This window comes from Vipera berus (assembly GCF_964194415.1).
Source record: "Vipera berus genome assembly, chromosome: 2".
In the NCBI taxonomy this organism is placed as follows: Eukaryota; Metazoa; Chordata; class Lepidosauria; order Squamata; family Viperidae; genus Vipera; species Vipera berus.
The window spans coordinates 273,579,149-273,605,676 of NC_138203.1; the positions used below are offsets into that span (position 1 = coordinate 273,579,149).

Here is a 26,528-nt window from a genome sequence, read left to right on the forward strand (position 1 = left end):
TCTGGCCTTTCAAAGGGGTGTAAAAACCTCTTTATTTGATCAGTGATTCAATTTAGGGCCTGGTCATTCCACCCTACTCTTGTTTAGATGGCAGTTGCAAGTGAACAAGTAAATTATTTTCTGTAGTAGACAAAGGGATAGATATACAACTAGTCCTCGCTTAGCAACCACAAATTGGGACTGGAAACTGTTGCTAAGCGTTGTGCTCATGGCCATGTTAGAGTTATGTCATTGCCCCTTCATCCAAGTGGCAGGGACGCTGAACAGAATATTACATGGCCCCCGGCTTACAATTTTACTGCCAAATGTCTGTCGAGATTCTCGGTCATCCAGGTCCTAGTTGTCCCAAGGGTGCTTTTTTTCAGGAGGCAACTGGACTTTCTTGTTTTCCTTTGAAGACGTTGCGCTTCTCATCCAAGAAGCTTCTTCAGCTCTGACTAGATGGTGGATCCTTCCACTCCCCACCATCTAGTCAGAGCTGAAGAAGCTTCTTGGATGGGAAGCGAAACGTCTTCAAAGAAAAACAAGAAAGCCCAGTTGCCTCCTGAAAAAGCACCTTTGAGACAATTTTACTGCCAGTTTCTCCACTGACTCTTTGTTGCAAGCTGGTTGGAAAGAGGACAAATGATGAGTAGGTGACCACAGCACACCTGCAATGGTCATAAATGTAGGAATTAATCACAAGGGGTTTTTTCAGAGTCATAATTTTTCATGGTTGCTGCAGGAGGCGTTCTCTTCCAGGACCTGCCATTGCTTCCAATCCGCTTGGCCTTTAGAAGGCCCTGAAGACATGGTTTCCCACCATAGCTGGGTCTGGCAATGGTGAGGATCTCTTAAAAGGGCTGTATTGACCTACTGTAGGGTGAATTCTGTTATGGAATGTAATTTTGCTTTGTTTTCTAAATTGATTATGGACAGTTTCCATGTTTTCATATTGGTTTTTAACTTGTTTATTATTTTTAACCAGTTCTGAGCTACCCAGGGTTTCTTAGATGAGATAGGGGACCTACAAATCATGTAAGCAATAATCACCATCATCGTCGTCATCATTATCATCGCAATGATGTGACTGAGGGATGATGGAAAGGCCATAAATGCAAGTCTTGGTCACAAAGTTATTAGTCGCTGTATGAGGCAGTTGGTAAGCAAGGTCTAGCTGTAAATAATAATAATAATAATCAGTGCTTTTTTTGTAAAAGAAAAAGGTGCCGGAACTCACACATGTCATACAACCCGCCTTGCCTACCCTACAAGGTTCCATCCAAAAAAGGTGCCGGAACTCTGTTCTGAGCGTTCTATGACAAAAAAAGCCCTGATAATAATACTAATAATAATGATGATGATGATGTAGTTCAGACATGTCAAACACAAGCCCCGGGGGCTGGATCCGGCCCGTGAAGTGGTTTCATGTGGCCCGCAAAGCCATCCTGGAAACAGGGAGGGAACGGCCCCCACTGCCTTGGCCCTGGCCCAGAGACCCTCCTTCTGCCAGAGACCCTCAGATCTGTCCCACTCTAGCCCAGGCCCCCATAGGCACCCTTGATGCGAACAATGTAGAGCTGGCCACGCCCACCCAGTAGGCCATACGCACTCTAGCCACGCCCACCCAGTTGGCCACACCCACCCGGCCCCTTGAGGGCAACCGCAATGCTGATGCGGCCCTCAATGAAATTGAGTTTGACACCCCTGATGTAGTTGGAAGGGACCTTGGAGGTCACCTAATCCAACCCACTGCTCAGGCAGGAAACCCTGTACCATATCATCCTCTGATGGAAAACGCTGCCCAACACTCTCACACACCGAAATAAGTCAAATATTGCAGACAAATTATATTAAACACTAGCAAACGGATATATCCTGACAGCGATAGACTAAACCGGACAACTCTGTGACTTGTTGGGTCATCCTCTGAAAGAAAAGTTGTTAGTACGGCACGACAATGAGGGCAGACTTTGGCCATCGCACCAACCTCGGCAGAAATATCACACCATACCCGCTGTGCATTTGGCTTTGTTTTCTCTCTGTTGAGGCTTTGTTGTCGAAGGCAGGCATTGTGTTCTGCAACCCCCGCACTAATTTCTCTTTGCCATAGGTTCTCAGGTGGATCCTCCCGTTTCTTCTCCGTCTCCGCTTGTCTCCTCATTCTGTGCCTTTCTCTGTCTTTCTGGAGACGTGCGGCCCTTTCCTCCTCCGTTTCTTCGTACCGTCTTCTCTTGGTTCTTTCTCTCTGCTCCTGAAGGCGGGCATGCCTCTTTTCCTCCGTCTCTCTCTTTCTTCTCTTTCTCTGTCTTTCCTTGTCTTTCTGGAGACGGGCATGCCTCTCTTCCCCTGTCTCTCTCTCTCTCTTTCTCTTTGTCCTGACTCTCTGATCCTGGAGTCGAGCAGCCCTAGCCTCATCCGATTCTTGTTCTCTCCTCCTCCTTGCTGCATTCCGACGACATTTGTGGTCATCTCTTGACCATGACTTTCGCCTTCTCTTTCCGCGTGGCATAATTAGGTTGACAGTATTTTTTATCCCAATGCTGGCTGGTGCCGTCATCACCTAAGGAGATTAAATGTTATAAATAGAACATTTGGTACAGGTAGTCCTCCATTTACGACCAGAACTAGGCCCAAAATTTCTGTTGCTAAACGAGACAGTTGTTAAGTGAGCGTTGCCCCCTTTTACAACATTTCTTGCCACAGTTGTTAAGTGAATCTCTGAAGTGGTTAAGTTAGTATTTATTTATTTATTTATTTATTTATTTAAATTTCTATACCGCCCTATTCCCGAAGGACTCAGGGCGGTTTACAGGGCAGCATAAAATACAATATAAAAGATAATATAAAATTAAAATACATTAAATTAATTAAGCCCAATTAAAACAATATTTAAAAAGCTAAAACCCCTTTGTCGGGCCTGGCATGCCCGACATTCAGAGGGGCCGCGGAGCGACCCGCCAGGCCCCGAAAATCACCGCCGGCGCCCACGGAGAGCCCCGCCAGGCCCCGAACCCAGGCCTGATAGATCGAAAAACCAGGTTTTCAGGTCCCGGCGAAATGAACGCAGATCGGGGGCGGTCCTGAGTTCCACGGGTAAATCATTCCAGAGGGCAGGCGCGCCTACAGAGAACGCTCTTCCCCTAGGAATAACCCACCGGCATTCCTTAACCGGCGGTATCCTGAGAAGGCCCTCCCTGTCAGAGCGCACGGGACGAAGGGAGCTTGATGCCGGCAGCAGGTGTTCCCTCAGATAACCCGGACCCAAGCCATTAAGGGCTTTATAGGTCATCACCAGCACCTTGAATCTCACCTGAAGGGCAACCGGAAGCTAATGCAGCTCGCGGAGTAGAGGTGTTACATGGGAGTATCGGGAAGCCCCCATCACAACTTGCGCGGCCGCATTCTGCACCTGTTGAAGCCTCCGAGTGGTCCTCAAGGGCAGCCCCATGTAGAGAGCGTTGCAGTAGTCTAAACGGGAGGTCACGAGCACATGAGTGACTATGCGTAGGGCATCTCGGTCCAGATAGGGTCGCAACTGGCGCACCAGGCGAACCTGGGCAAAAGTAACACGGTTGTTAAGCGAATCTGGCTGCCCCATGGACTTTGCTTGTCAGAAGATTACAAAAGGTGATGACACGACCTCGGGACACTGCAGCCCTCATAAAAATGAGTCAGTTGTCAAATGTGCGAATTTTGATCACGTGACCATTGGGGATGCTGCAACGGTCATAAGTGTGAAAAACCGCCATAAGTCACTTTTTTCAGTACCGTTGTTAACGTCGAACAGTCAGTGAACAAACTGCTTTAAGCGGAGGGTTATCTGCACTGGCAAACAAAATTTAATAATAAGTCAACATTTACTTACCTCAACCGATAAACAGAATGAGCACAAGCACGCCAAAAAAACAGTGAGACAGGGAGCGACGTCTGACTTCCTCCAAGCTTCCCCACTGACTTTGGTTACGGGAAACTGGCAGAGAGAGTCAGAGGTCATGATTGGATGACTGGGGATGTGGGGGGGGGGAAACACTGTAATAGCCACCATTTTGTGAATAAAACTGGTCTGAACATCTTGGAAATGTCAGTTACACAGAATTAATCGGTCCTGGATTTTTGTGTGTTCTTTCAGTTAGAGGATTTTAGGTGCCTTGATTCAAAAAATGTTACAGTGTAATTGCAAGGGGTCCCCAACCCCCGGTACCTGTCAGTGGCCCATTAGAAACTGGGCTGTGCAAGCAAATGAAGCTTCATCTGCCCATGCCCGGGATCTAGGTAGCATGCACAACCAACACCTACCATCCTGTTTTCCACAGGACTATTCCCTGGTGCTTTTGCTAACTTGAGAGTACAAACAGACAAACTGATAAAGTCAATGAGAGTTTTAGTAGTATACTAGGGAATCCTTACCAGAAGTACAGGCAGGATTTCAAAGAGGCAGAGGAACTAGAGATCAAATTGCCAACATACGCTGGATCATGGAGAAAGCTAGGGAGTTCCAGAAAAACATCTCCTTCATTGACTATGCTAAAGCCTTTGATTGTGTGGATCACAACAAACTGTGACAAATTCTTTTCTTTTCTTTTTTTTTAAGTTTAAAGGCCAAACATCTCTCTCTTTTTTTTTACAAGTTCTTAAAGAGATGGGAGTACCAGACCATCTTATTTGTCTCTTGAGAAACCTATATGCGGGTCAAGAAGCAACAGTGAAAACTGGACATGGAACCACCGATTGGTTCAAAATTGGGAAAGAAGTCCGGCAAGGCTGTATACTGTCGCCCTGCCTATTTAACTTATATGCAAAGCACATCATGCGAAAAGCAGCGCTAGATGAATCAAAAGTTGGAATTAAGATTGCTGGGAGAAATATCAACAACCCAAGATATGCAGATGATACCACTCTAATGGCAGAAAGTGAAGAGGAACTAAAGAGCCTCTTGATGCGGATGAAGAAGGAGAGTGCAAAAGTGGGCTTGAAACTCAACGTAAAAAAAACCCAAGATCATGGCATCTGGCTCTCTCAATTCCTGGCAAATAGATGGGGAAGAAATGGAGGTAGTGACAGATTTTATTTTCCTGGGCTCCAAGATCACCGCAGATGGGGACTGCAGCCAAGAAATTAAAAGACGTTTGCTCCTCGGAAGGAAAGCCATGGCAAATCTAGACAGCACACTAAAAAGCAGAGACATCACCCTGCCAACAAAAGTGCATATAGGCAAGGCCATGGTTTTCCCAGTTGCAATGTATGGCTGTGAAAGTTGGACCATAAGAAAGGCTGAGCGCCAAAGAATTGAGGGCTTTGAACTATGGTGCTGGAGAAGACTTCTGCAAGTCCCTTGGACCGCAGGGCATTTAAACCAGTCCTAGAGGAGATCAACCCTGACTGCTCTTTAGAAGGCCAGATCCTGAAGTTGAAACTCAAATACTTTGGCCGCCTAATGAGAAAAAAGGACTCACTGGAGAAGAGCCTAATGCTGGAGAAGATTGAGGGAAATAGAAGAAGGGGACGACAGAGAATGAGGTGGCTGGATGGAGTCACTGAAGCAGTAGGCGTGAGCTTAAATGGACTCCAGAAGATGGTAGAGGACAGGAAGGCCTGGAGGAACATTGTCCATGGGGTCGCGATGGATCGGACACGACTTTGCGACTAACAACAACAAAGGAATCCTTGACCCATTGGGTCACTGTTTCAAAGATATTTCCTTACCTATTACACACACAATCCTATGCACGCTCCTTTATACTTGCCATGCCTCACTCACACCCTTGCAAGCCCATCTGCACTACCACAAACCCTCCCCAAACTATGCCGCACTGCCATGTAGCCATCTGATCATCACCTTCCCTTGCACACCTGCTTGTACATTACACACCTCCCTAACCTCTGCTGCACTCCCACAAACTGTCCCTAACCCAGGGGTAGGCAACCTTGGCTCTTTTATGACTTGTGGACTTCAACTCAGGAATTATGGGAGTTGAAGTCCACGAGTCATAAAAGAGCTGAGGTTGCCTACCCCTGCCCTAACCCATGCTGCATCTACTGCACATACTCACTGACCTGCATAACACCCTCCCTGCAGTCCCACACACCTGCTGACACACATGTGACCCCCTAGCCCACACAGCACTGTCCTTACACTGCCACGCACCCCCACCCCCCCAGATTCGCGGCTTACCTTGGAAGATCACATGGTGGCCGTGACTAGGGGGGCTTTCGCCCAGGTTCGCCTGGTGCGCCAGTTGCGGCCCTATCTAAGCCGGGATGATTTATGCACGGTCACTCACGCGCTCGTGACCTCTCGTCTAGACTACTGCAACGCTCTCTACATGGGGCTTCCCTTGAGGACCACCCGGAGGCTCCAACTGGTACAGAATGCAGCCGCGAGAGTCGTGTTGGGAGTCTCCCGATACTCCCACGTGACACCTCTGCTCCGTGAGCTGCATTGGTTGCCAGTTGTCTTCCGGGTGCGATTCAAGGTGCTAGTAATGGTGTTCAAAGCCCTTCATGGCATGGGGCCGGAGTACCTCAGGGAACATCTGCTGCCGGCATCAAGCTCCCTGCGCCCTGAGGGCCTCCTCAGGGTGCCACCGGTCAGAGAATGCCGTCTGGTGGCCCCCAGGGGGAGATCCTTCTCTGTGGGCGCCCCGGAGCTATGGAACCAGTTACCGGTTGAGCTCCGGACGGCGCCCGATCTGCGCTCCTTTCGCCGCGATCTGAAAACATACTTGTTCGAGCAAGCCGGCCTGGCCTGAGGGGGGATTGGTGGGTTTTTTTTATCATTTTTATTGGGGTTTTTACTATGTATCAATTGTATTTTAATCGGGCATGCATTTAATTATCTTTTAATTTTTGTAAATTTCTGTGTTTTATTCTTGCCCTGTACACCGCCCTGAGTCCTTCGGGAGAAGGGCGGTATAGAAATGATAATAAATTAAATTAAATTAAATTAAATTTCCTCCCCCAACCAGTGGCAGCCACTTACCTGCCTGCAGGTCTAGGACTTCCACATTCTCAAGAGTTGCAGAGCTGCTTAGATGAGATGGGAGGCCCTACAAACCAAATATACAGTAGTAATAACAATATTATTATGAGATTGAAGGATGCTGCAGAGATTGCAAATGTTAAGGAAAAAAAGTTTGTATTTTGATTTTTAACTTGCTTTTCATTGTTGATAACCTGTGGAGAATTGACCAGACTTGTTTGGATGGGGGCCCCTACAATTTGAATATAAACGTTTTCCCCCGAAAAATGGTTGCTACAGGCAGCAGTTGGTAAACGAGCTCTCCTTCTATATCAGGGGTCTTCAAAATTGGCCTTTTTCATGACTTGTGGACTGCAGCTCCCAGAATTCCTCAGCCAGCGTAACTTCCAGAATTCCTCAGTCAGGCACGCTGGCTGAGGAATTCTGGGAGTTGCAGTCCACAAGTCATAAAAGGGCCAAGTCTGAAGACCCCTGCTCTTTATCATCCTCTGATAGAAAATTCTGCCCAATAGTCACATATTCAGAGTCAAATATTTCAAACAAATCTATTAAATAAAAGTCTAGCGAACTGTTAGATTTGATAATGATAGAATAATTGATATAATAAATTTCGGGGGCCTCCACCACGCATCTTACCATGCAGGCTAGTGAAAACTGGAAGGGGCAAAGCAATCGCAAGAAGTTCCAGCTGCCTCATTCAAAAGCCACAATCGGATCAAAGTAATCAGGTACATGGAATAAAAGTCTGCGATCCCAAATCCAGGATTCCCCCCTCCCCCCCGAAACAAGTGCAAAAGTGCCTCTCCTTCCTCCCCTCCCCCCCGAAATAAGTGCAAAAGTGCCTCTCCTCCTCCCCCTCCCCCACAAAACAAATGCAAAAGGGCACCTGTTCATGGGAGCAAAGGGTTCAGCTTCTGGGCTGCCATTCACGTGCAGGCGGGAAGCAAAACAAAAAGGGATCCCCCGCGGCTGCTCCAGTGGCTCCCCGATCCGAAGGGGACCCCTGCCTTCTTCCCTGGGAAATCCCGCGCCTGTCTGCCTGCCTGCCTACCTTCCAAGGAGGCGGAGCTCAGGCTGCATTTGCACAGGTTGAGCTAGGGGGTCTTCAAACTTGGCCCTTTGATGACTTGTGGACTTCAACTCCCAGAATTCCTTAGCCAGCGTGCCTGCCTGAGGAATTCTGGGAGTTGAAGTCCACAAGTCATAAAAGGGTCAAATTTGAATTTGAAGACCCCTGGGTTAAGCGATGAAGTTTGATTTCTGGAAAAATCGTGGTAGGGTGCGGAGAAATTCATTGCTCGCTACCATCCGGTGTTCAGCGACGCCTGGCTGCTCAAGGCTCGTCCTAGGCAAGTTCTCCAAAGACTTGCCAAATTCGCTTTTGGGTGTAATGTTTACTACAGCATAAGTCGTGTTGCTTTCTTGATAATATAAAGGAAGAGAAGTTGCTATAGGATTCCTCTGTGATGCCTCTTCTAAAGGGTTTCACGGTGGTCCTTCATCCCAATACTTAGCCAAGCTCCGGGGGGGCGGGGGGGGGAAGAATGGAGTGGAGGCGTAAAAGAATGAAAGTGTGTATTTCTCAATCAGCAGTAATGGTAATTCTAGTTCCTGTACAATTCTTTTTCCTGTAGACTTAGTGCACCAAAACAACAAAATATCCTGGTTTGTAGGTGCCATGCTTCTTATTTGCTAAGATTTATTATTTGCTTATTGATTTAAATGTAATGTAATTTTAACTTTTCCTACAACCCAGAACCATTGTTATGACAAGGGCTCCCATATAATAATAATAATAATAATAATAATAATAATAATAATAATAATAATAATAATAATAATAATAATAATAATAATAATAATAATAATAATAATAGTAGTAGTAGTAGTAATAGTAGTAATGATGATGATGATGTAGTTGGAAGGGACCTTGGAGGTCATCTAGTTCAAACCCCTGTTCAGGCAGGAAACCTATACCATTTCAGACAAATGACTATGCAGTCTCTTCTTAAAAACTTCATTTTTGGAGCATTCACAGCTTTTGGAGGCAGGTTGTTCAACTGGTTAATTGTTCTGTCAGGAAATTTCTCTTTAGTTCTAGGTTGCTTCTCTCCTTGACTAGTTTCCATCCATTCTTGTCTTGCCTTCTGGTGCTTTGGAGAATAGCTTGACTCCCTCTTCTTTGTGGCCAACCCCTGAGATATTGGAAGATATGATTTATTTAAATATAAATTATCACCGAATAAAATTATTTAAATTGCTATTGAAGATAGATAGATAAAATGTATATGCCTGCTGCGTGACATGCAGTGGCATTGGATGTATTTTAATCACAAGTTTAATTAATAAAATTACAAGATATGAAATGTGTAGGACCAAGATAAAATTGGGTGGATGAAGAATGGGTGTGGGCCTATGAGGGCACTTCCAGATAATTCCCCCTTTTGCCATTCAAATATTCCCTGCTTAGGTTTTACTAGGTTAGGATGCAGCTCCTCTCCCAAAACCTCTGCGGAGACCAAATATATTCTGGGAAGTGCCACATGGCACAAAGCAACATCCCTTACGGATATCTACTTGCTGATTTATTCAGTTCTACCCATCCCAGGTAAAAGCAACTACCAAGACCATTTCTAACTTGTCTGATAACCCAGAGTTTGAACAAAGAACTTCAATGCAAAACAAGCACTTCTTGAAAACATTTTAATGTGTCAATATATTTAAAAGCCGCCAATTCTTGTGCTTGTTTCTTGGTCATCTGCTGTTTCACTCCAATGCTAATATCATTTTCATAATCTCTGAGTCAGCAGGCTAGACCTGAACACCAACCTAGCCCTGTAGTATGTCCCTCCTGGATGAGAACCACAGGATCTTTTTTAATACACTGAGCATTTGTGTGCTTTTCTCTGGTACAGATCTGCTTGTCAGCCACCAAGTTTGATTTAGCATTCATATTGCTTCTCTTCTGTATGGTCCTCTTGTGTTTGATAAGGGCATCTCACCCAATGCCGCTTTTGCCAGTATTTATGTGGCTTTTCACCTGTGTGTATTCTCGGGGAGTGGTGTTGGTGGCTTGACTAGAATCCCTTTCCAAAAAAAAAAAAAGGCTTTTCCACTTTCAGTGCATTCATATGGCTTTCCTCCTATATGGGACTTCTCATATTTAATCAGAGTGGATTTCATGTTGAAAACGCCGCTGCAGTTTGAACATTTGTATGGTTTCCCTGCTGTGTGGATCCTCTTGTTCTTCATGAGGCTTCTTTTCCAACCAAAACTTCCTATAGTCTGAGGAAATAATAGATTTCTTTTGCTGAGGGAATGCTTCCCTCTGAATAACAAGGGTGTGCGGGTGGGTGTTGTTAATTTTCTAACTTTATTTACGTAGTTTATTCTTGCGCATGTGGAATATCTAGAACGATGATGGTTGCACACTGTCTCAGCCTCCTCTTAATTCCAACCTTTTCCCCCAAACTGAAAACTGGTTTCATTTAAGCTTTGATCACCTTCTTCAGGCAGGAAAGCTTCAATGGCTTTCCCCCCCCCCCCTCAGTGTCTTTATGGTCCGGCTGGTTTTGCTGGCTTTCCTTTATGCCCAGACTGCAGAAGAACACCTGTTTCCCCGAAAATAAGACCCATAAAGGCTTATTTTTGGGCGATGTCTTATTTTTTCATGTAGAGGAGGCGGCGAGCGTGTGAGGGCCAACAGTGTCTGGCAGCAGCCGCAGCCCACCGGCCCCTTGGCCAGCGCACTCTGGGGATGCAAAGCCCATGCAGCACAGGCGAGTGGGAGCACTGCTACTGCCAGGCCGGCCCTCTCTTTCCCACCATCTGCTTGCCTGAGGCTGCAACAGGGCAAGTGGCCGCACAGGTGCCGTCGCCACAAGGTGAGGCGAGGCAGGTGGCAAAGCTGCCCCATGCCCCCGCACTCCTTTGGGCCTGGGAACCAGGCCACCCCCGCCCCGCCACCTACCTCGTCTTGCCTCATGGTGGCAGCACCGGTAGCAGCAGCCTCCTCCAGCAGCAGCCCCTCAGCCCCCCACCAGACCGGGAAGTCCAGCCCAGGGAAGGAGAGCGAGCACAGCAGGAGCTCAAGGGCCAGCCAAAGGGGATTGGTGAGGCTCCTAAGGTGGATCAGGCCCTGGCGCCCACCCTGCTCCTGCCTCACTCCACCAGAGACCCCTGGACACCCCCTGGCTCTGCCAGGTGCCCCAGGGCCACAATGCCTAACACTAACCTTTCCCCCCCCCAGGGCCACCACAATGCCTAAATGTAACCCTTCCCCCCCCCAGGGCCACCACAATGCCTAACCCTAACCCTCACCCCCAGAGCCACCACAATGCCTAACCCTAACCCTTCCCCCCCAGGGCTACCACAATCCCTAACCCTAACCCTTCCTCCCCCCCCGGGCCACCACAATGCCTAAGCCTAATGCTTCCCCCCCCCGGGCCACAATGCCTAACCCTAACCCCCCCCCCAGGGCCACCACAATGCCTAACCCTAACCCTTCCCTCCCGGGGCCACCACAATGCCTAAGCCTAACGTTTCCCCCCCTGGGCCACAATGCCTAACCCTAACCCGGGCCACCATAATGCCTAACCCTAACCCTCCCCTCCAGGACCACAATGCCTAACCCTAACCCTTCCCCCCCCCAGGGCTACCACAATCCCTAACCCTAACCCTTCCCCCCCCAGGGCCACCACAATGCCTAAGCCTAACGCTTCCCCCCCCCCGGGCCACAATGCCTAACCCTAACCACCCCCCAGGGCCACCACAATGCCTAACCCTAACCCTTCCCCCCCAGGGCCACCACAATGCCTAAGCCTAACGCTTCCCACCCTGGGCCACAATGCCTAACCCTAACCACCCCCCAGGGCCACCACAATGCCTAACCCTACCCCCCCCAGGGCCACCACAATGCCTAACCCTAACCCTTTCCCCTCCCAGGGCAACCACCATGCCTAACCCTATTCAGAAAAGTCGATGCCATCAACAAAGGGCTTGAACGAAAGTGCACGTTTAATGTTCAGCTTGAACAATGTTGTTGATCTTCTTAAGGGACAGTTTATATCGATGAAGGAAGTCATCCAGCCAGTGCTGTGATGCTTTGAATTCTGGGGATATTTCTAACTGTGGCGCCATTGCAAGGGCAAACGCTTGAATGTCAGCCCTGCGCACAACCAAAGCCTTTGCTCTCCTGTCAGCAATCCATTCACAGATGTTGCCTTCCAGTTCAGGAAAGAATGGCTGCCGACCTGATCCACACTTGCGCTTCTTGGCGTTTCCCTTGTCCACCTGTTGGCTGAGGTTCTCGTACTCTGCTCGCCATTTTCGGACCATTCGGACATCCAACATCTTCTCCTTGCAGAAAGCCGTTAGATTCTTGCCCCGAGAGTCCTCCACGATGGCTTTCTTGAACTCGACGGAATAACTCTTCCTTTTTGCACTCATCTTGTCTGGGGGTGAAAAGATTATTCCCTTTAAATCTACCATTAAATCAGGAGTGTCAAACTTGATTTCACTGAGGGTTAGGCATTGTGGCTGCCCTGGAGGGGGAAGTGTTAAGAGTTAGGGATTGTGGCTGCCGGGGGTGTGTGTTACAGTTAGGGTTAAGCATTGTTGTGGTCCGGTGTGTGTGTGTGTTAGGGTTAGAGTTAGGGTTAAGCATTGTGGTGCCCGTGTGTGTGTGTGTGTGTGTGTGTGTGAGAGAGAGAGAGAGTTAGGCAATGGGGTTGCCATGGGGTGAGTTAGGGCTAGGGTGAAACATTGTGGTTGCCCGGGGGGCAGGCATTATGGTTGCCCTATGGGGGCCTGGACAGGACTGGGGCAGGCCCTGGGGCCTGACCCATCTGAGGAGGCTCACCGACCCCCTCGGCCTGGCCCTTGAGCTCCTGCTGTGCTCGCTCTCCTTGCCTAGGCTGGACTTCCTGGTCTGGTGGGGGGCTTGCTCCTGCTGGGTGGGGCTGCCGCCGCAAGGTAAGGCAGGTGATGGGGAAAGGGTGGCCTGGCTGTGGGCCCCCAAGGAGCACAGGTGCAAGGCACTTCAGACAGCCCCACCCCTCCCTGCCTCACCTCACTTTGTGGTGCTGGCACTGGCCTGCTGGACATGCCACACAGCTGCATGCCCCATTGCAACTGCAGGCAAGCAGACAGTGGGATGGAGAGGGACGGCCCAGTGGTAGCAGGCCCCCACTCACCTGCACTGCACGGGGTTGGCAGGCTCAGAGTGCGCCGGCCAAGGGGGCAGCGGGCGGTGGCTGCTGCCGAATACCATCGGCCGCTGCGTGCTTGCCACCTCCTGTGCGTGCGCCGACGGTGTCTCCAATTCATTGGTTTACATATGGTCCGAAGGCACCCACTTGGGTGCGGTATATACAAATACTTATTTATAATTTATATTATCATTTATTTTAAGCATTAATGTCAATATATTATTATTGTTGTTGTTGTTATTACATAATTCAATATGTCCGTTGTATGGCTGACAATCCTAACTGGGGGTGATTTTGGGGGTAGGACTTATATTTCGATCGTCCTGAAAAATCACGCTAGGGCTTAGTTTCCAGTTGGGTCTTAGTTTGGGGGAAACACGGTAATCTTTTGACTCATATCAAACTCTTGCAAATGACTATTACTTCAGGCCTTCCCACCTGGAAGGTCTTCCCTTTATGTATCCGTCATATGTCCTACTCTGAGAGAAATAGAAAAGCATTTATATCTTATTGCCCGCAATAATTCCATTTCAAACAATTTCTGCTACAAATTCTAGTGTTGGCAAATCTCTTCAGATGTCTAGTCTTCCCCTTCCTGTTTGACCTAAGAAATCCCAAATTCAAGCATCCTCATTTAGTGGCTATCCAGCGTCTACCTATAGGCTTCCTGTTTGAGAGGACATCATCATCAAGAAAATTCTCTTCTAGCACCCCAGAAATCTTTGCAATCGTTGACTGTCTGCAACCTTACCTAGTGAGTTGGCCTCCCCTTCATTCTCTTGCTTTTTCTCCAGGGAAGCTTCGCATTCAGAATGTCCCATGTTTGTTTCTCTAATTTGAGAGGTGTTAGCATCATATCCTCCAGAATTTGGGGTGCCTGAAGACAAACAAACAAAAAAAAAGTCAATTCTGACGTCTGGATTCCCAAATCAAACCATATGAAGTGCTAGATGTTGAGACGCTAGAAAAAGTACAGGGAAGAGCAACAAAGATGATTAGGGGACTGGAGGCTAAAACATATAAGGAACAGTTGCTGGAATTGGGTATGTGTAGTTTTATGAAGAGAAGGACTAAGGGTGTCATGATAGGAGTGTTCCAAGAGGATGGGACAAAATGGCAGCTGCAGTTTTTGTAACTTTGAAATGGGATGCTATGTAGCTTGTGCGTGTGATAATTTTGAACAGTAGCTAAATGGTCTGTCGTACCTCAAGGACTACCTTTATGCAGACATTTTTTTTCCAGAAAGTTATGTTTTCATCATGTTGTAGGCTGGGATTTTGAGTGGGTGCTATCGAGTGTGGGTGGAATATAAATAGGAAAAAAAAGGGAAACTCGGTGTATGAAGTCCTCACTTTGTGATCACTCATTCAGCGACTACTCAAAGTTAGAATGGTACTAAACAAGGACTTGTAAGCTTCCTCAGAGTTCCAAGTGTCCCCGCTATCATGTGAACAGGGAGCTGTGGTCATGTAATCGCCCTTTCCACCTGCCAACTTCCCATAACCAACATTAGTGTGGAAGCTTGCAAGGAAGCTCAAAAGCCTCTGCCCGAATTCTTCCCAACTTTTTTCTTCCAAGAAGCCCACTGGAGCAGGGGTAGGCAACCTTGGCTCTTTTATGACTCGTGGACTTCAACTCCCAGAATTCCTGAGCCAGCAGCTGGCTCAGGAATTCTGGGAGTTGAAGTCCACGAGTCATAAAAGAGCCAAGGTTGCCTATCCCCTGCACTAGAGTATAGGATCCTGGTTCTCATACTCCATAGTGCCTCCCTGTCAGCCTCCAGTCTGTAGCCCCCCCCCTTCTTCCCTCAGCCGCCGGACCACCCACACTCCATAGCACCCACTCAAGATCCCAGCCTACAACATGATGCAAACATAACTTTATACTTAATCCTTGCGTTTATGACCTCTGCGTTTCTGTAAAGCAAAATACGCTGAAGTAGAATCATAAGCACGGTACCAAGTGCTTCATATCTACTTTGTTGTACAGATCGATGAAGGTCTGTACAAATCTGTGATGGGTCACAAAGTTACTTTCGCATCACTGCTGTAACTGCGGTTGCGAAATGGAAGACTGCCTGCGCAAAATGAGAATTTACAATTACAGTACCTGTAAACATCAAATTGGACATACATCCTTGGAAAGATTCATGGTTTTCTGAGTTTTCAGGAACGTCGGATCTGCTGGCATAGCTGGTTGATGGCTGAGGATTGTCCGTGTGTTTTATTCCTGTGGATGGGAAGGGCAAGAGGGAGGGAAGTTTGGTTTCTTTATCTTTTTTATTTTTTTCCTTTTTTATTCCTTCATGTATTTTGTGGTAACATTTTAAGATTTCACACATTTCCAAATGTACTTTTCTAAAATGTTCGTTATCTGGATCCATACTTTCTAAGTCTGATAAAAAGTTTTCGACACCCGAGAAAATACCAGCCAATCCTTCCTCAGTGAATGTTTTCAGCTCAACTTCTACAACTTTTTCTTCTTCTTTTTCTGCTTCTTCTTCCTTAACCTTTTGTGCTTCCAATTCTTTTTTCAGTTCAATTAAATCTTTGTTGGAAAGCTCTCCCCCGGTGTAAGCTATCAAATTTTTCACATCTCCAGCCTCAAACTCTAAATTAAGGGATTTGGTGAGCGCCAAAATTTTTTTATTTATTTCATCCAAATTTTGTTTGTGGTTAAATCCTTCAAAATTATTTGCAAAAGCAGCATAACGGTTTAAGCACTTTCCCCAAAACCCTTGCATGCTTTTCATACTAAAATCCTCCCATGCTGCTACGATGTTTTCAATACAGTCCAGGATATTATAGCTTTTCCAAAATTTGTGCAATATTGCTTTGCCATCTTCCATTGTGGCTAAGGCTTTGGCAAATACTGCATGCAAATAGTATGTCTTGAATATCAAGATTGCTCGCTGGCACATTGGCTGTAGGAGAGTGGTGATGCTTTGGGGTAGATAAACTACCTTTACATCAGAATGGAGACTGTCGAGATGCAAGGGATATCCAGGGGCTTTATCCAGAAGCAGGAGAATTTTAAAAGGAATCCCCTTTTGTTCACAATATTCCTTTACCTGAGGTATGAAACAATTCATAAACCAATCCTCAAACAGGGTGTATGTCATCCAGGTCTCGCTATCAAATCGGTAATAAACAGGCAGTGCGTCCTTGTTCATTTTTTGAACCATACTGGCATGATCTGATCTCAAGATCACAAATGGCTTCAGCTTGAATCCAGCCACATTTCCGCCCAATACCAAAGTTACTCTATCCTTAAATGCTTTACAACCAGGCGTTGCTTGAGCTTCTTTGTGTATATAGGTCTGCTCCGGTATTCGTTTCCAATATAACACAGTTTCGTCCACTCTGAATATCTGTTCGGCGAAATAGTTCCCTTCTGCTACAACATCCTCAAGTTCATCCAGAAAATGTTCAGCAGCTTCTTGGTCAGCCCACGAAGCTTCACCTGACGGTAATGAAATCTGGTAATGAAATCTCTGCTGAAATCGTATAAACCAGCCATGGCTGGCAGTGAATGTTTCGCTACATTCCTTTCCTGCTCGTTCCTTCAGCGTTGTGAAAATGCTGCGTGCCTTAGTCTGAATGAGGGGAAAGCTCAGCGGAAGCCTCTTTTGTATCCGATCTTTGATCCAAAGTATAAGGAGTGCTTCCATTTCAGGGATGTGGCGTTTTTGCATTCTGGTTATATTTGTGCTCATTCCTACTGCTCCTTTCAATGCCTCTCTGATCCTTTCCCTGTCCTTCACAGTAGCGGAGATAGTGGAATGAGCCAGACCTTCTTCTTTCGCTATTTTATGTATCTTCTTCCCAGCTTCATACGCTTTGATGATCTTCATCTTCAAATTGAGATCAATGACTTTCCTACGTCTCTTGCTACTTGCTTCAGTCGAACTGGGGTTCTTTCTGTTTGAAGACATCTTGATATAGGACATAAATGCATGTAAACAAGTAAATAAGCGAGTAAAAAAAATAAGAGCAGATTACATGCAATACTAACTATAATACGAACACGTTACTGAAAGAGAAATGTGCAAAAGTCAAAAATTCGTTCATTCATTTGTTGCATAATTTTTTATTACTGTTGTATTTGCAAACGGTTATTAGGCAAGGTAGTTATTAAATGAGGAACAACTGCAACTCATGCTGGGCTATTTATTGCAGAAGTAGCAGATCGCTTCCTTGATTACAAACCTTTGGCTGGATTCTCAAACATAAGGCTAATCCTAATTTCATGGGCCACAATACTTGGTTAGCAACCATTTGCAAATGCAACAATAATGGGGAAAAATTATATCAAATGGATGCACTTAACAACCAAATTTCTGTGCCTGAAAATAACACATATTACAGTCAGTATAACTCTGGCTTTGCTACAAGAAAGAACTTTATCTGAATGGAACAAAAGCTAACAGAGATCTTTGCACCCCCCCCCCCCCGTCACACACACATACACTCGTGACCATTTTGCTTCCAATTTAAAGAATAGATTGTGGTTGCTAAGCAAGGAAGAAGTGTATTGGTGTTTGCATAATTTACTAAGACCAGATATTTCAACCATATTATGGATGAATGATTTTCTTCATGCTAGTTTCAAGATAAAGGTGAAGATCCTGTAACATGTTTAGTCACAAAGCATCCAGTCCCTGTATATCAATAATAGTAGTAATGACTGTGGCAAAAGAAAGCAAAGGTAGTACCAATAGTAAAATGAAGAAGCTAACCCAGATTGTTGGGGGCAATAAGCTGACTTTGTAATAATGCCGCTTGGGGGGGGCGAAAGCCCTAATAAGCAGGCATATACATAGAGTGAAGGCTATTGCTAAGCACATTGATTTGTGCTTTAGATTGTAAGCCGCCCTGAGTCTTCGGAGAAGGGCGGGATATAAATGGGATTTTAAAAAAATGCTCCAGTACTTTAGACTTTGCACAGACACCTTCCACATAACTCCCCAGACTTATCAATTGTCGATAAGAAAATTTTAAAAATCTGGATAATGGATACAGTGGTTCCAGGAGATAGCAGAATAGAAGAAAAAGAACTGGAGAAAATAGTAAAATACAAAGACCTACAAACAGAAATTGAACAACTGTGGCAAAAGAAAGCAAAGGTTGCACCAATAGTAATAGGTACAAAGCCTATTGGGTGCAAAGCCAAAAATGGAGCATCATTTAAACACCATTGGCATTGACAAAATTACCATTGGTCAATTGCAAAAAACAGCTTTACTCAAAACACCTTACAGCCTGCGACAATACCTTTAACACCATAAAACACTGACTTCTTGGGAGTTGGGAAGTCCTTGGGAAAGACTTGATAAGTGGATAAAAATGCCAAATCCAAACTAAGCATCTGGCTGACTATGCAATAAACTTTAATATATTGCATTTTTAAGCCGCCTGATTCTAGGGTTATGGTAATCTATAATTCCCAAACTGGGATTAAGATAAAATAATCTTTGTCACATTTTACTGTGGGCACAATGGCACACATCAAAAATGAAATTTAGTTGCCCGCTCTCAAAGTGAAACACATACATGACACACACCTAAAACTTACTATATACAACATATGTATTCTCAAAAATCCAACCTTTTCCAACTGGCACATTTTTATCAACTGCAGGGCGAGGCTGTTTATTTTATTTATTTTATTTTATTAGATTTATATACCGCCCTTTCCCAAAGGACTCAGGGCGGTTTACAGGGCATTTTAAAATCACAGCAATACAAAATACAAAAGTTAAAAAACAATTAAAAATATTAAATTATCCCTGAAAATAAAAACCCCAGTTAAAAATTCTCAGCCTGGGCCGGAGAGCAGCATCAAAGAGAAATCAGCAGCCCTGATTATCCCTATCATTCAAAACACTTTATATTCTAAAACAAAGGACAAAGTTACCTTCTTTATTCATTTTTTCCTTACTAGGCAACACAAAGCTAAACAGAACGATCTGAAAACTTTACTATTCTTCTCTGCCCTTCTAAATATTCTCCTTTGGGCAGCTGTCTCATCGCCATAGACCAGGGGTCTCCAAATTTGGCAACTTTTAAGACTTGTGGATTTCTACTCCCAGAATTCCCTAGGCAGCATGCCTGGCTGAGGAATTCTGGGAATGGACATCCACAAGTTGCAAAGTTGCCAACTTTGGAGACCCCTGCCATAGACAAAACAGAATCTCCCTTAATCTCCTTAAGATATTCCCAGTATTTTGTGCTCTGAGACCATTACGCTAATTGAAATATTTTTCACAGGGACCAAAACTGAAACAATCTGACACCTGCAATTGTGTAGCCGGCTAGTAACATTTTGATGACTGCTTGCAACCCTTTCCCCATATTGCCTCCCAATTCACTTCTCTTTTTTGATTTTTGGGTGCTAGATACCTCCTGCTGCTCCTCAGCATCCTGAGAGCTGAATTGCTTGAGAGGCAGAGGCGCGTGGCTCTCCAGATTGACTTCCTCCTCAATCTCTTCCACCTTCACTTCCACCTTCACAGAGGAATCCAGCTTCTCCCTGGCCATCCAGGCTTTACCATCAATGCTTGGATCCCTCTGGAGCACAGACTTCCCTCTGGCTTCCCCAGAACTCTCCTCCCGTGGATCCTCTTTGTCTCTTCCCAAGGAAGCCTGGGAGTCTGTGGTGTTTTCCTCCAAGGGGGGTGGTGCTATGGGAAGCCCGCCCACGCTTTTCAGGAATTCTTGCCATTGAGAGTCCCAGCATTGGTGTATTTCATCCTTTGACTCAGGCTTAAGGTGGGATGTTCCATCCCGGGTCAAAAAATCCCCAAGAGTCCTCACTTGGACAATCAGAGGATCTCTTCCCCCATTCTCAGTTCCCTCTTCTTCTTTTTGGGGTACCACAAGCTTCTGTTCCTCCATAGTTGTTGCTCTCTGCAGTTCCAGATGGGAAAAGGAAAGGAAACATTAATCAGGGCAACATGACGTGGAAGGAATAAAAAGATCCTCTCCCATCTCTCTGATATTCATTATTTCTCCAAGATTTGTAAAATGTTCTCACTGGAATAAAGACAATTCTCAGCTGCGGGATTCCTGATCAAAGAGAGAAGCAACCTGGAATTAAGGAGAAACTTCCTGAGAGTGAGGGGAATTAACCAGTGGAACAGCTTGCCTCCAGAAATCATGGGCGCTCCATCACTGGAGATTTTCAAGAAGAGGCTAGACAGTCACTTGTCTGAGATGGTATAGGTTCTCCTGCTTGAGCAGGGGACTGGACTCTTCTGGTGCTTCAGAAAATAAGCTGCCTTCATGAGGTCTGCAGAAGCTTTCCACAGCATTCAGAAGCTTCTGCAGCGCTGTGCAGACCTCGCTAACGCAGGAAAACCAAGTTTTTGTCAGGTGGCTGCCATTTTCCACCTGGTCCTGGGTGGGACAAAATGGCAGCCACGTTCAGGTCCTCACTGCACGGCCCAGGTACATGTGGCCTGTCCTCTTTCCCCCAACATGCAGTCCAGAGAGCTTTAAAAGATAAGTGCGATGGATGACAGATGTGTCAGGAGCAGGCTGAAGCTCTGTGGGGTCCTGGCAGGGTAGCACTGCAGTCACCTGTTGCCTGTTTTCTGCTCTGTGTCCCTTCACTGTTGAAGACAGGCACAGGCTGCTTGGGATGAATCTGCGTCGGCTGCATCTCAAACTGAAGCGCAAATGTATATGTTGTTGTTAGTTGCGAAATCGTGTCTGACCCATCGCGACCCCATGGACAACGTTCCTCTAGGACTTCCTGTCCTCTACCATCTTCTGGAGTCCATTTAACCTCACGCCTACTGCTTCAGTGACTCCATCCAGCCACCTCATTCTCTGTCATCCCCTTCTTTTCTTGCCCTCAATCTTTTCCAGCATTACGATCTTCTCCAGTGAGTCCTTCCTTCTCATTAGGTGGCCAAAGTTTTTGAGTTTCAGCTTCAGGATCTGGCCTTCTAAAGAGCAGTCAGGGTTGATCTCCTCTAGGACTGAGCGGTTTGATTGCCTTGCAGTCCAAGGAACTCGCAGGTGTCTTCTCCAGCACCAGAGTTCAAAGGACTCAATTCTTTGGCACTCAGCCTTTCTTATGGTCCAACTTTCACTGCCATACATTGCAACTGGGAAGACCATCGCCTTGACTATACGCACTTTTGTTGACAGGGTGATGTCTCTGCTTTTTAGTGTGCTGTCTAGATTTGCCATGGCTTTCTTCTCCAGGAGCAAGCGTCTTTTAATTTCTTGGCTGCAGTCCCCATCTGCGGTGATCTTGGAGCCCAGGAAAATAAAATCTGTCACTACCTCCATTTCTTCCCCATCTATTTGCCAGGAATTGAGAGGGCCGGGTGCCATGATCTTGGTTTTCTTAATGTTGAGCAAATGTATATAGTATATAGCTAAGGTCTATGCCTATGGCGATTCTGTCTTCAAAGAAAAACAAGTGCAATTGCCTCCTGAAAAAGCACCTTTGGGATAACCATGACCTGGATGACTGACAATCTCCGTAGACCTTTAACTATGCACTTTGGGATGAACACCCTTCGAATGCTGATGGTGTATGAACGGATTTCCAGACAATATTGCACACTACAGGAAGCATTTGTGCTTCAGTTTGAGATGCAGACAACACAGACTCATCCCCAACAGCCTGTGCCTTTCTTCAATAGTAAAGGGACACCGGGCAGATAACATCTTGCAGCCAAGAAGGCTCCACACACATTTGCCCTATTCAGGTGACCTTGAGGACGCAGACAAACCTTCAACAACTCTCCAAAAGAATGCAAATGATCAGCCGTCTGGAAGGGATATAAATCCTTCCATTCCCCACCATCCAGTCAGAGCTGAAGAAGCTTCCTGGATGAGAAGCGAAACGTCTTCAAAACAAACAAAAAAACCCCATAAAGTCCAGTTGCCTCCTGGGAAAAAAAAAAGCACGTTTGGGACACCCACAACTTCTGATGGCAAACTGGTTAATTATCCTCACTAGGAAGTTTCTCCTTAATTCTAGGTCGCTTCTCTCCTTGATTTTACATCCATGGTTTCTTGTCCTGCCCTCTGATGCTTTGGAAAATAAGCTGACCCCACCCCACCCCCTTTGTGGCAGCCTCTCAAATACTGGAATACTGCTACCACTTGCCCTAGTCCAGGGGTAGGCAACCTTGGCTCTTGTATGACTCCTGGACTTCAACTCCCAGAATTCCTCAGCCAGTCATGCTAGCTGAGGAATTCTGGGAGTTGAAGTCCAGGAGTCATAAAAGAGCCAAGGTTGCCTACCCCTGCCCTAGTCCTTCTGAATCAAACTCTAGTAAAGCCATATCTTTGATCAGGGGTCTTCAAACTTGGCCCTTTTAAGACTTGTGGACTTCAACTCCCAGAATTCCTCAGGCAGCATGCCTGGCTGAGGAATTCTGGGAGTTGAAGTCCACAAGTCATAAAAGGGCCAAGTTTGAAGACCCCTGTCTTTGATAGTGATAGAATAACTGATGTCATTAATTTGGAGGGCGGGGGTGGTGGTGGTGGTGGTGGAAAGCTCCACGACACTGCAAAGTTCCCCCCCGTAGCTTCTCTCTGCCACCAACCAACAGGGATGCTACCACTCCGGCACCTGCCCCCACCTTGCCAGCAAAGCTACTACCGAAATTAGCTTGGTTTAAAACGGGCAGCGTGCAAAGTTTTAGCAGCCTGATTCAAAAAAAACCAAAACCCTCAACCGGATCCCAGTAATCAGGAAGCTGGGATCAAAATCCCAGATTCCAACAAGATCCAGGCCAAACGGAGAGGTTTTTCCCCCCACCCACCCCATCCCCATCCCGACACACACACACACACACACCCCAAAAAAATTGCAAAAGTGCTTCTCGACCTGTCCCTGCGGATCCAAAGGCTCAAACTTCTGGGCTGCCAGGCACGAGCGCGAGGCGGCTATAGGAAAGCGGGATTCCCGCCGTTGCTTCCCCGCGGCTCGCCGGGAAGCCCACGCTTTCTTACCACGCGACCCTCCCGCCGCGGGAAGAGCCGCTGCCTCTGGCACCCGGCGCTGTTCCTCGCACCGACGCGCCTCCCTCCCTCCGAGGCGGCGCCGCAAGCTCGCCGCCAATCCGGACTGGCAGGGGGAGGGGCCAGGAAGCCTCTGGGAGGCGGAGCTCAGGCTCTCATTTGCATATAGGCTAAGCTGGGGGCTGTTAGGCTTTTAAATGGGACATAAATCTTATGCAGAATTGACTTGGGAGGCCGGTGTGTGGTGTAGTGTTGGTTCACAATAGTGTGGTGGGATGGAGGGTTTGTTGTCATTGTGTGTTGGGGGGAGAGAGCAGGGGGGGGAGGCTCAGCTAATCTCAATGTACACATGTTGTACTTTGACAATAAAGGCTTTCTTTCTTTCTTTCTTTCTTTCTTTCTTTCTTTCTTTCTTTCTTTCTTTCTTTCTTTCTTTCTTTCTTTCTTTCTTTCTTTCTTTCTTTCCTGGAGGGGCGCGATAGCTTGTTGGGAGGGAGGGAGGCATCGCTTGCTATCCTGGCCGATGTTCAGAGCTGCCTGGTTGCCGAAGGTCCATCAGGGCCATCCTAGCTACTTAAGGACCGACTTCTCCACTGAACCTGTTCAGATGGAAACTAGTCAAGGAGAGAAGCAACCTGGAACTAAGGAGAAATTTCCTGACAGCTAGAACAATTAACCAGTGGAACCACCTGCCTCCAGAAGTGGTGAATGCTCCAACACTGGAGGTTTTTAAGAAGAGACTGGACAGTCATTTGTCTGAAATGGTATAGGGTTTCCTGCCTTAGCAGGGGGTTGGACTAGATGACCTCCAAGGTCCCTTCCAACTTCTTCTTCTTCTTCTTCTTCTTCTTCTTCTTCTTCTTCTTCTTCTTCTTCTTCTTCTTCTTCTTCTTCTTCTTCTTCTTCTTCTTCTTCTTCTTCTTCTTCTTCTTATTCTTCTTCTTCTTCTTCTTCTTCTTCTTATTATTATTATTATTATTATTATTATTATTATTACACTCGTTTGTTTGCTAGGGGTGTACTGCTCGGCCGAAACACGAGCGCTACAAAATAATCCAAACATGAAAACGATCAGCAGATAAAGCCATCCTACGCCTGCCTAACCCACGGCGCCCAAGCAGATGGCAGTCTGTTGTGAATTTCTGCAAGGCAGCTTGTGTGGGTTTCCCCAAGAGGAGATCTATCTGGGGTCTCAGATGTTAACGGGGAGAATTTAATGGAAAAAAGAAAAAAACCCAACAACTCGGAAGCTAAGGAGCGCGTTTAACCTGCAGAAGCCTGCACTGTGGGAAGTCATTTTATTATTGAGAACTCCAGTGGCTTTTGGATGAAAATCGCGTTAACTCAAAACCATGCCTTTCTTTCCTCCCCCAGTCTCACCCCACTTTTGACCATTTAATTTTATTCAGAAGGGTATGCCATGTGTGCATTCGTTTTCACGCCTGCATGCATGCCTGCATGCTTTCAGACAACTGCCCATCTCAAAATCTATGAAATAAAAACAGGACAAAAAAACAGCGCAGTGAAATAAACAACACGGTCCACAGGGAAGGTAAAAATCCAGCCAACACTATTAAGGTAACCATAATTTGGCCTTAGCCACGCAACCGAGGCTCAATGCTCAGTAACAAAAAGGACTTCAAGGCTTTATGGCAGGGGTGTCAAACTCAATTTCATTGAGGGCCGCATCAGCATTGCAGTTGCCCTCAGGGGGCCGGGTGGGTATGGCCAGGGTTGGTGTGGCCTACTGGGTGGGCGTGGCTAGAGTGTGTATGGCCTACTGGGTGGGCATGGCCAGCTCCACATCATTCGCATCAAGGGTGCCTACGGGGGCCTGCGCAGGAGTGGGACAGATCTGAGGGTCTCTGGCAGAAGGAGGGTCTCTGGGCCAGGGCCAAGGCAGTGGGGACCGTTCCCTCACTCTTTCCAGGATGGCTTTGCGGGCCGCATGAAACCACTTCGTGGGCCGGATCTGGGCCCCGGGCCTTGTGTTTGACATGTCTGCTTTATGGAGAGCCAGTAGTAGGGTTGGGGCCAGTCTGTTTGCTTGAGGGATGATGGTCCAGAAAGATGGGCTCCAGGACAGAAACAGGTCTCTTCTTGGGGCCTGCCAGAAGCATCTCCCTAATACGGGGGTCCCCAACCTTGTCCACTTTATGACTTGGACTTCCAGAATTCCTCAGAGGAATTCTGGAAGTTGAAGTCCACAAGTCATAAAGTGGACAAGGTTGGGGACCTCTGCCCTAATAGATGTGACCCAGAGCAGCCTGGTCCTGCATGAAACTTGGCCTCAGGCCATCTGACTCCAAGGCTTGTTGTTAACCTGCCCGATGTTGTGTCAAAACATAAAAATGTGCCTTGACCCAGGGATTTCTTAAAATATGGAAGGAGAAGCAGAGAAAGTGATGCATACGAACTTACATGAGCTTAAAGCTCCAGACACATTGATGCAGCTAAGAGACTAACGACTCTGGAAACCAGCATTTTGTTATTTTTAGGTTCTGGTATCACATCCTAAGGGACGCGGTGGCTCAGTGGGTTAGGACGCTGAGCTTGTCGATCAGAAGGTCGGCAGTTTGGCGGGTCGAATCCCGAGTGCCGCGTAGCAGAGTGAGCGCCTGTTACTCGTCCCAGCTTCTGCCCACCTAGCAGTTCAAAAGCACGTAAAAATGTAAGTAGAAAAATAGGGACCACTCCGGTGGGAAGGTAACAGCGTTCCGTGCGCCTTTGGCGTCTAGTCATGCCAGCCACGTGACCACGGAGACGTCCTCGGACAAGCGCTGGCTCTTCGGCTTTGAAATGGAGATGAGCACCGGCCCCTAGAGTTGGAAACGACTAGCACGCACGTGCGGGGGAACCTTTACCTTTACCTTTATCACATCCTACTATAAAGGAATTAATGAATCTGGGCATCAGCTGGCTGTGCCTCCAGCTTTTTACTGCAAAACCCCTAAGGCTATTTAGTTTGGCATGCAAGACCCAATGTTAGAACTTGATGATATTGGGCACTTCGATAGACGGGACAAATTGGAAAGGGGGAGATGATGGGGGAAATATCCCATTCCAAAATAAATACGGTGTACTGTTGTATTTCAGGAATCACCATTTTCCTGCAGAAGTTCAGGATTCATGTGAAAATTCCCACCATTTTGGAGAAAAACTGCATGAATAAAATCCCTCTACAACATGGTAGCATAGACTAAAATGGACTCCCAGCAATGGGATATCCAGCGACGTGTAATGAGGAGACAAAGGACTAGGTGGGAACTTTGCACACAAAAATGTTATATTTCTGCTTGCAAGGGATGCGGACCACCATGAGCCACTAGCACATAAACAAATTTAATAACAAAATAAGATGGAGGAATG

The 26,528-nt window shown here is 46.6% G+C and overlaps 1 protein-coding gene across 1 annotated transcript; it reads right to left on the minus strand.

Annotated features, from left to right (window-relative positions):
* Positions 1-11,959: 11,959 nt before the first annotated feature.
* On the minus strand, positions 11,960-17,104 carry LOC308662995 (tigger transposable element-derived protein 1-like; the record flags this gene model as incomplete). Its single annotated transcript, XM_081319138.1, has 3 exons — positions 11,960-12,414; positions 13,922-14,047; positions 15,280-17,104. 3 exons carry the CDS (start codon positions 17,102-17,104, stop codon positions 11,978-11,980), a joined length of 2,388 nt encoding a protein of 795 aa, XP_081175264.1. The 3' UTR covers positions 11,960-11,977.
* Positions 17,105-26,528: the final 9,424 nt, after the last annotated feature.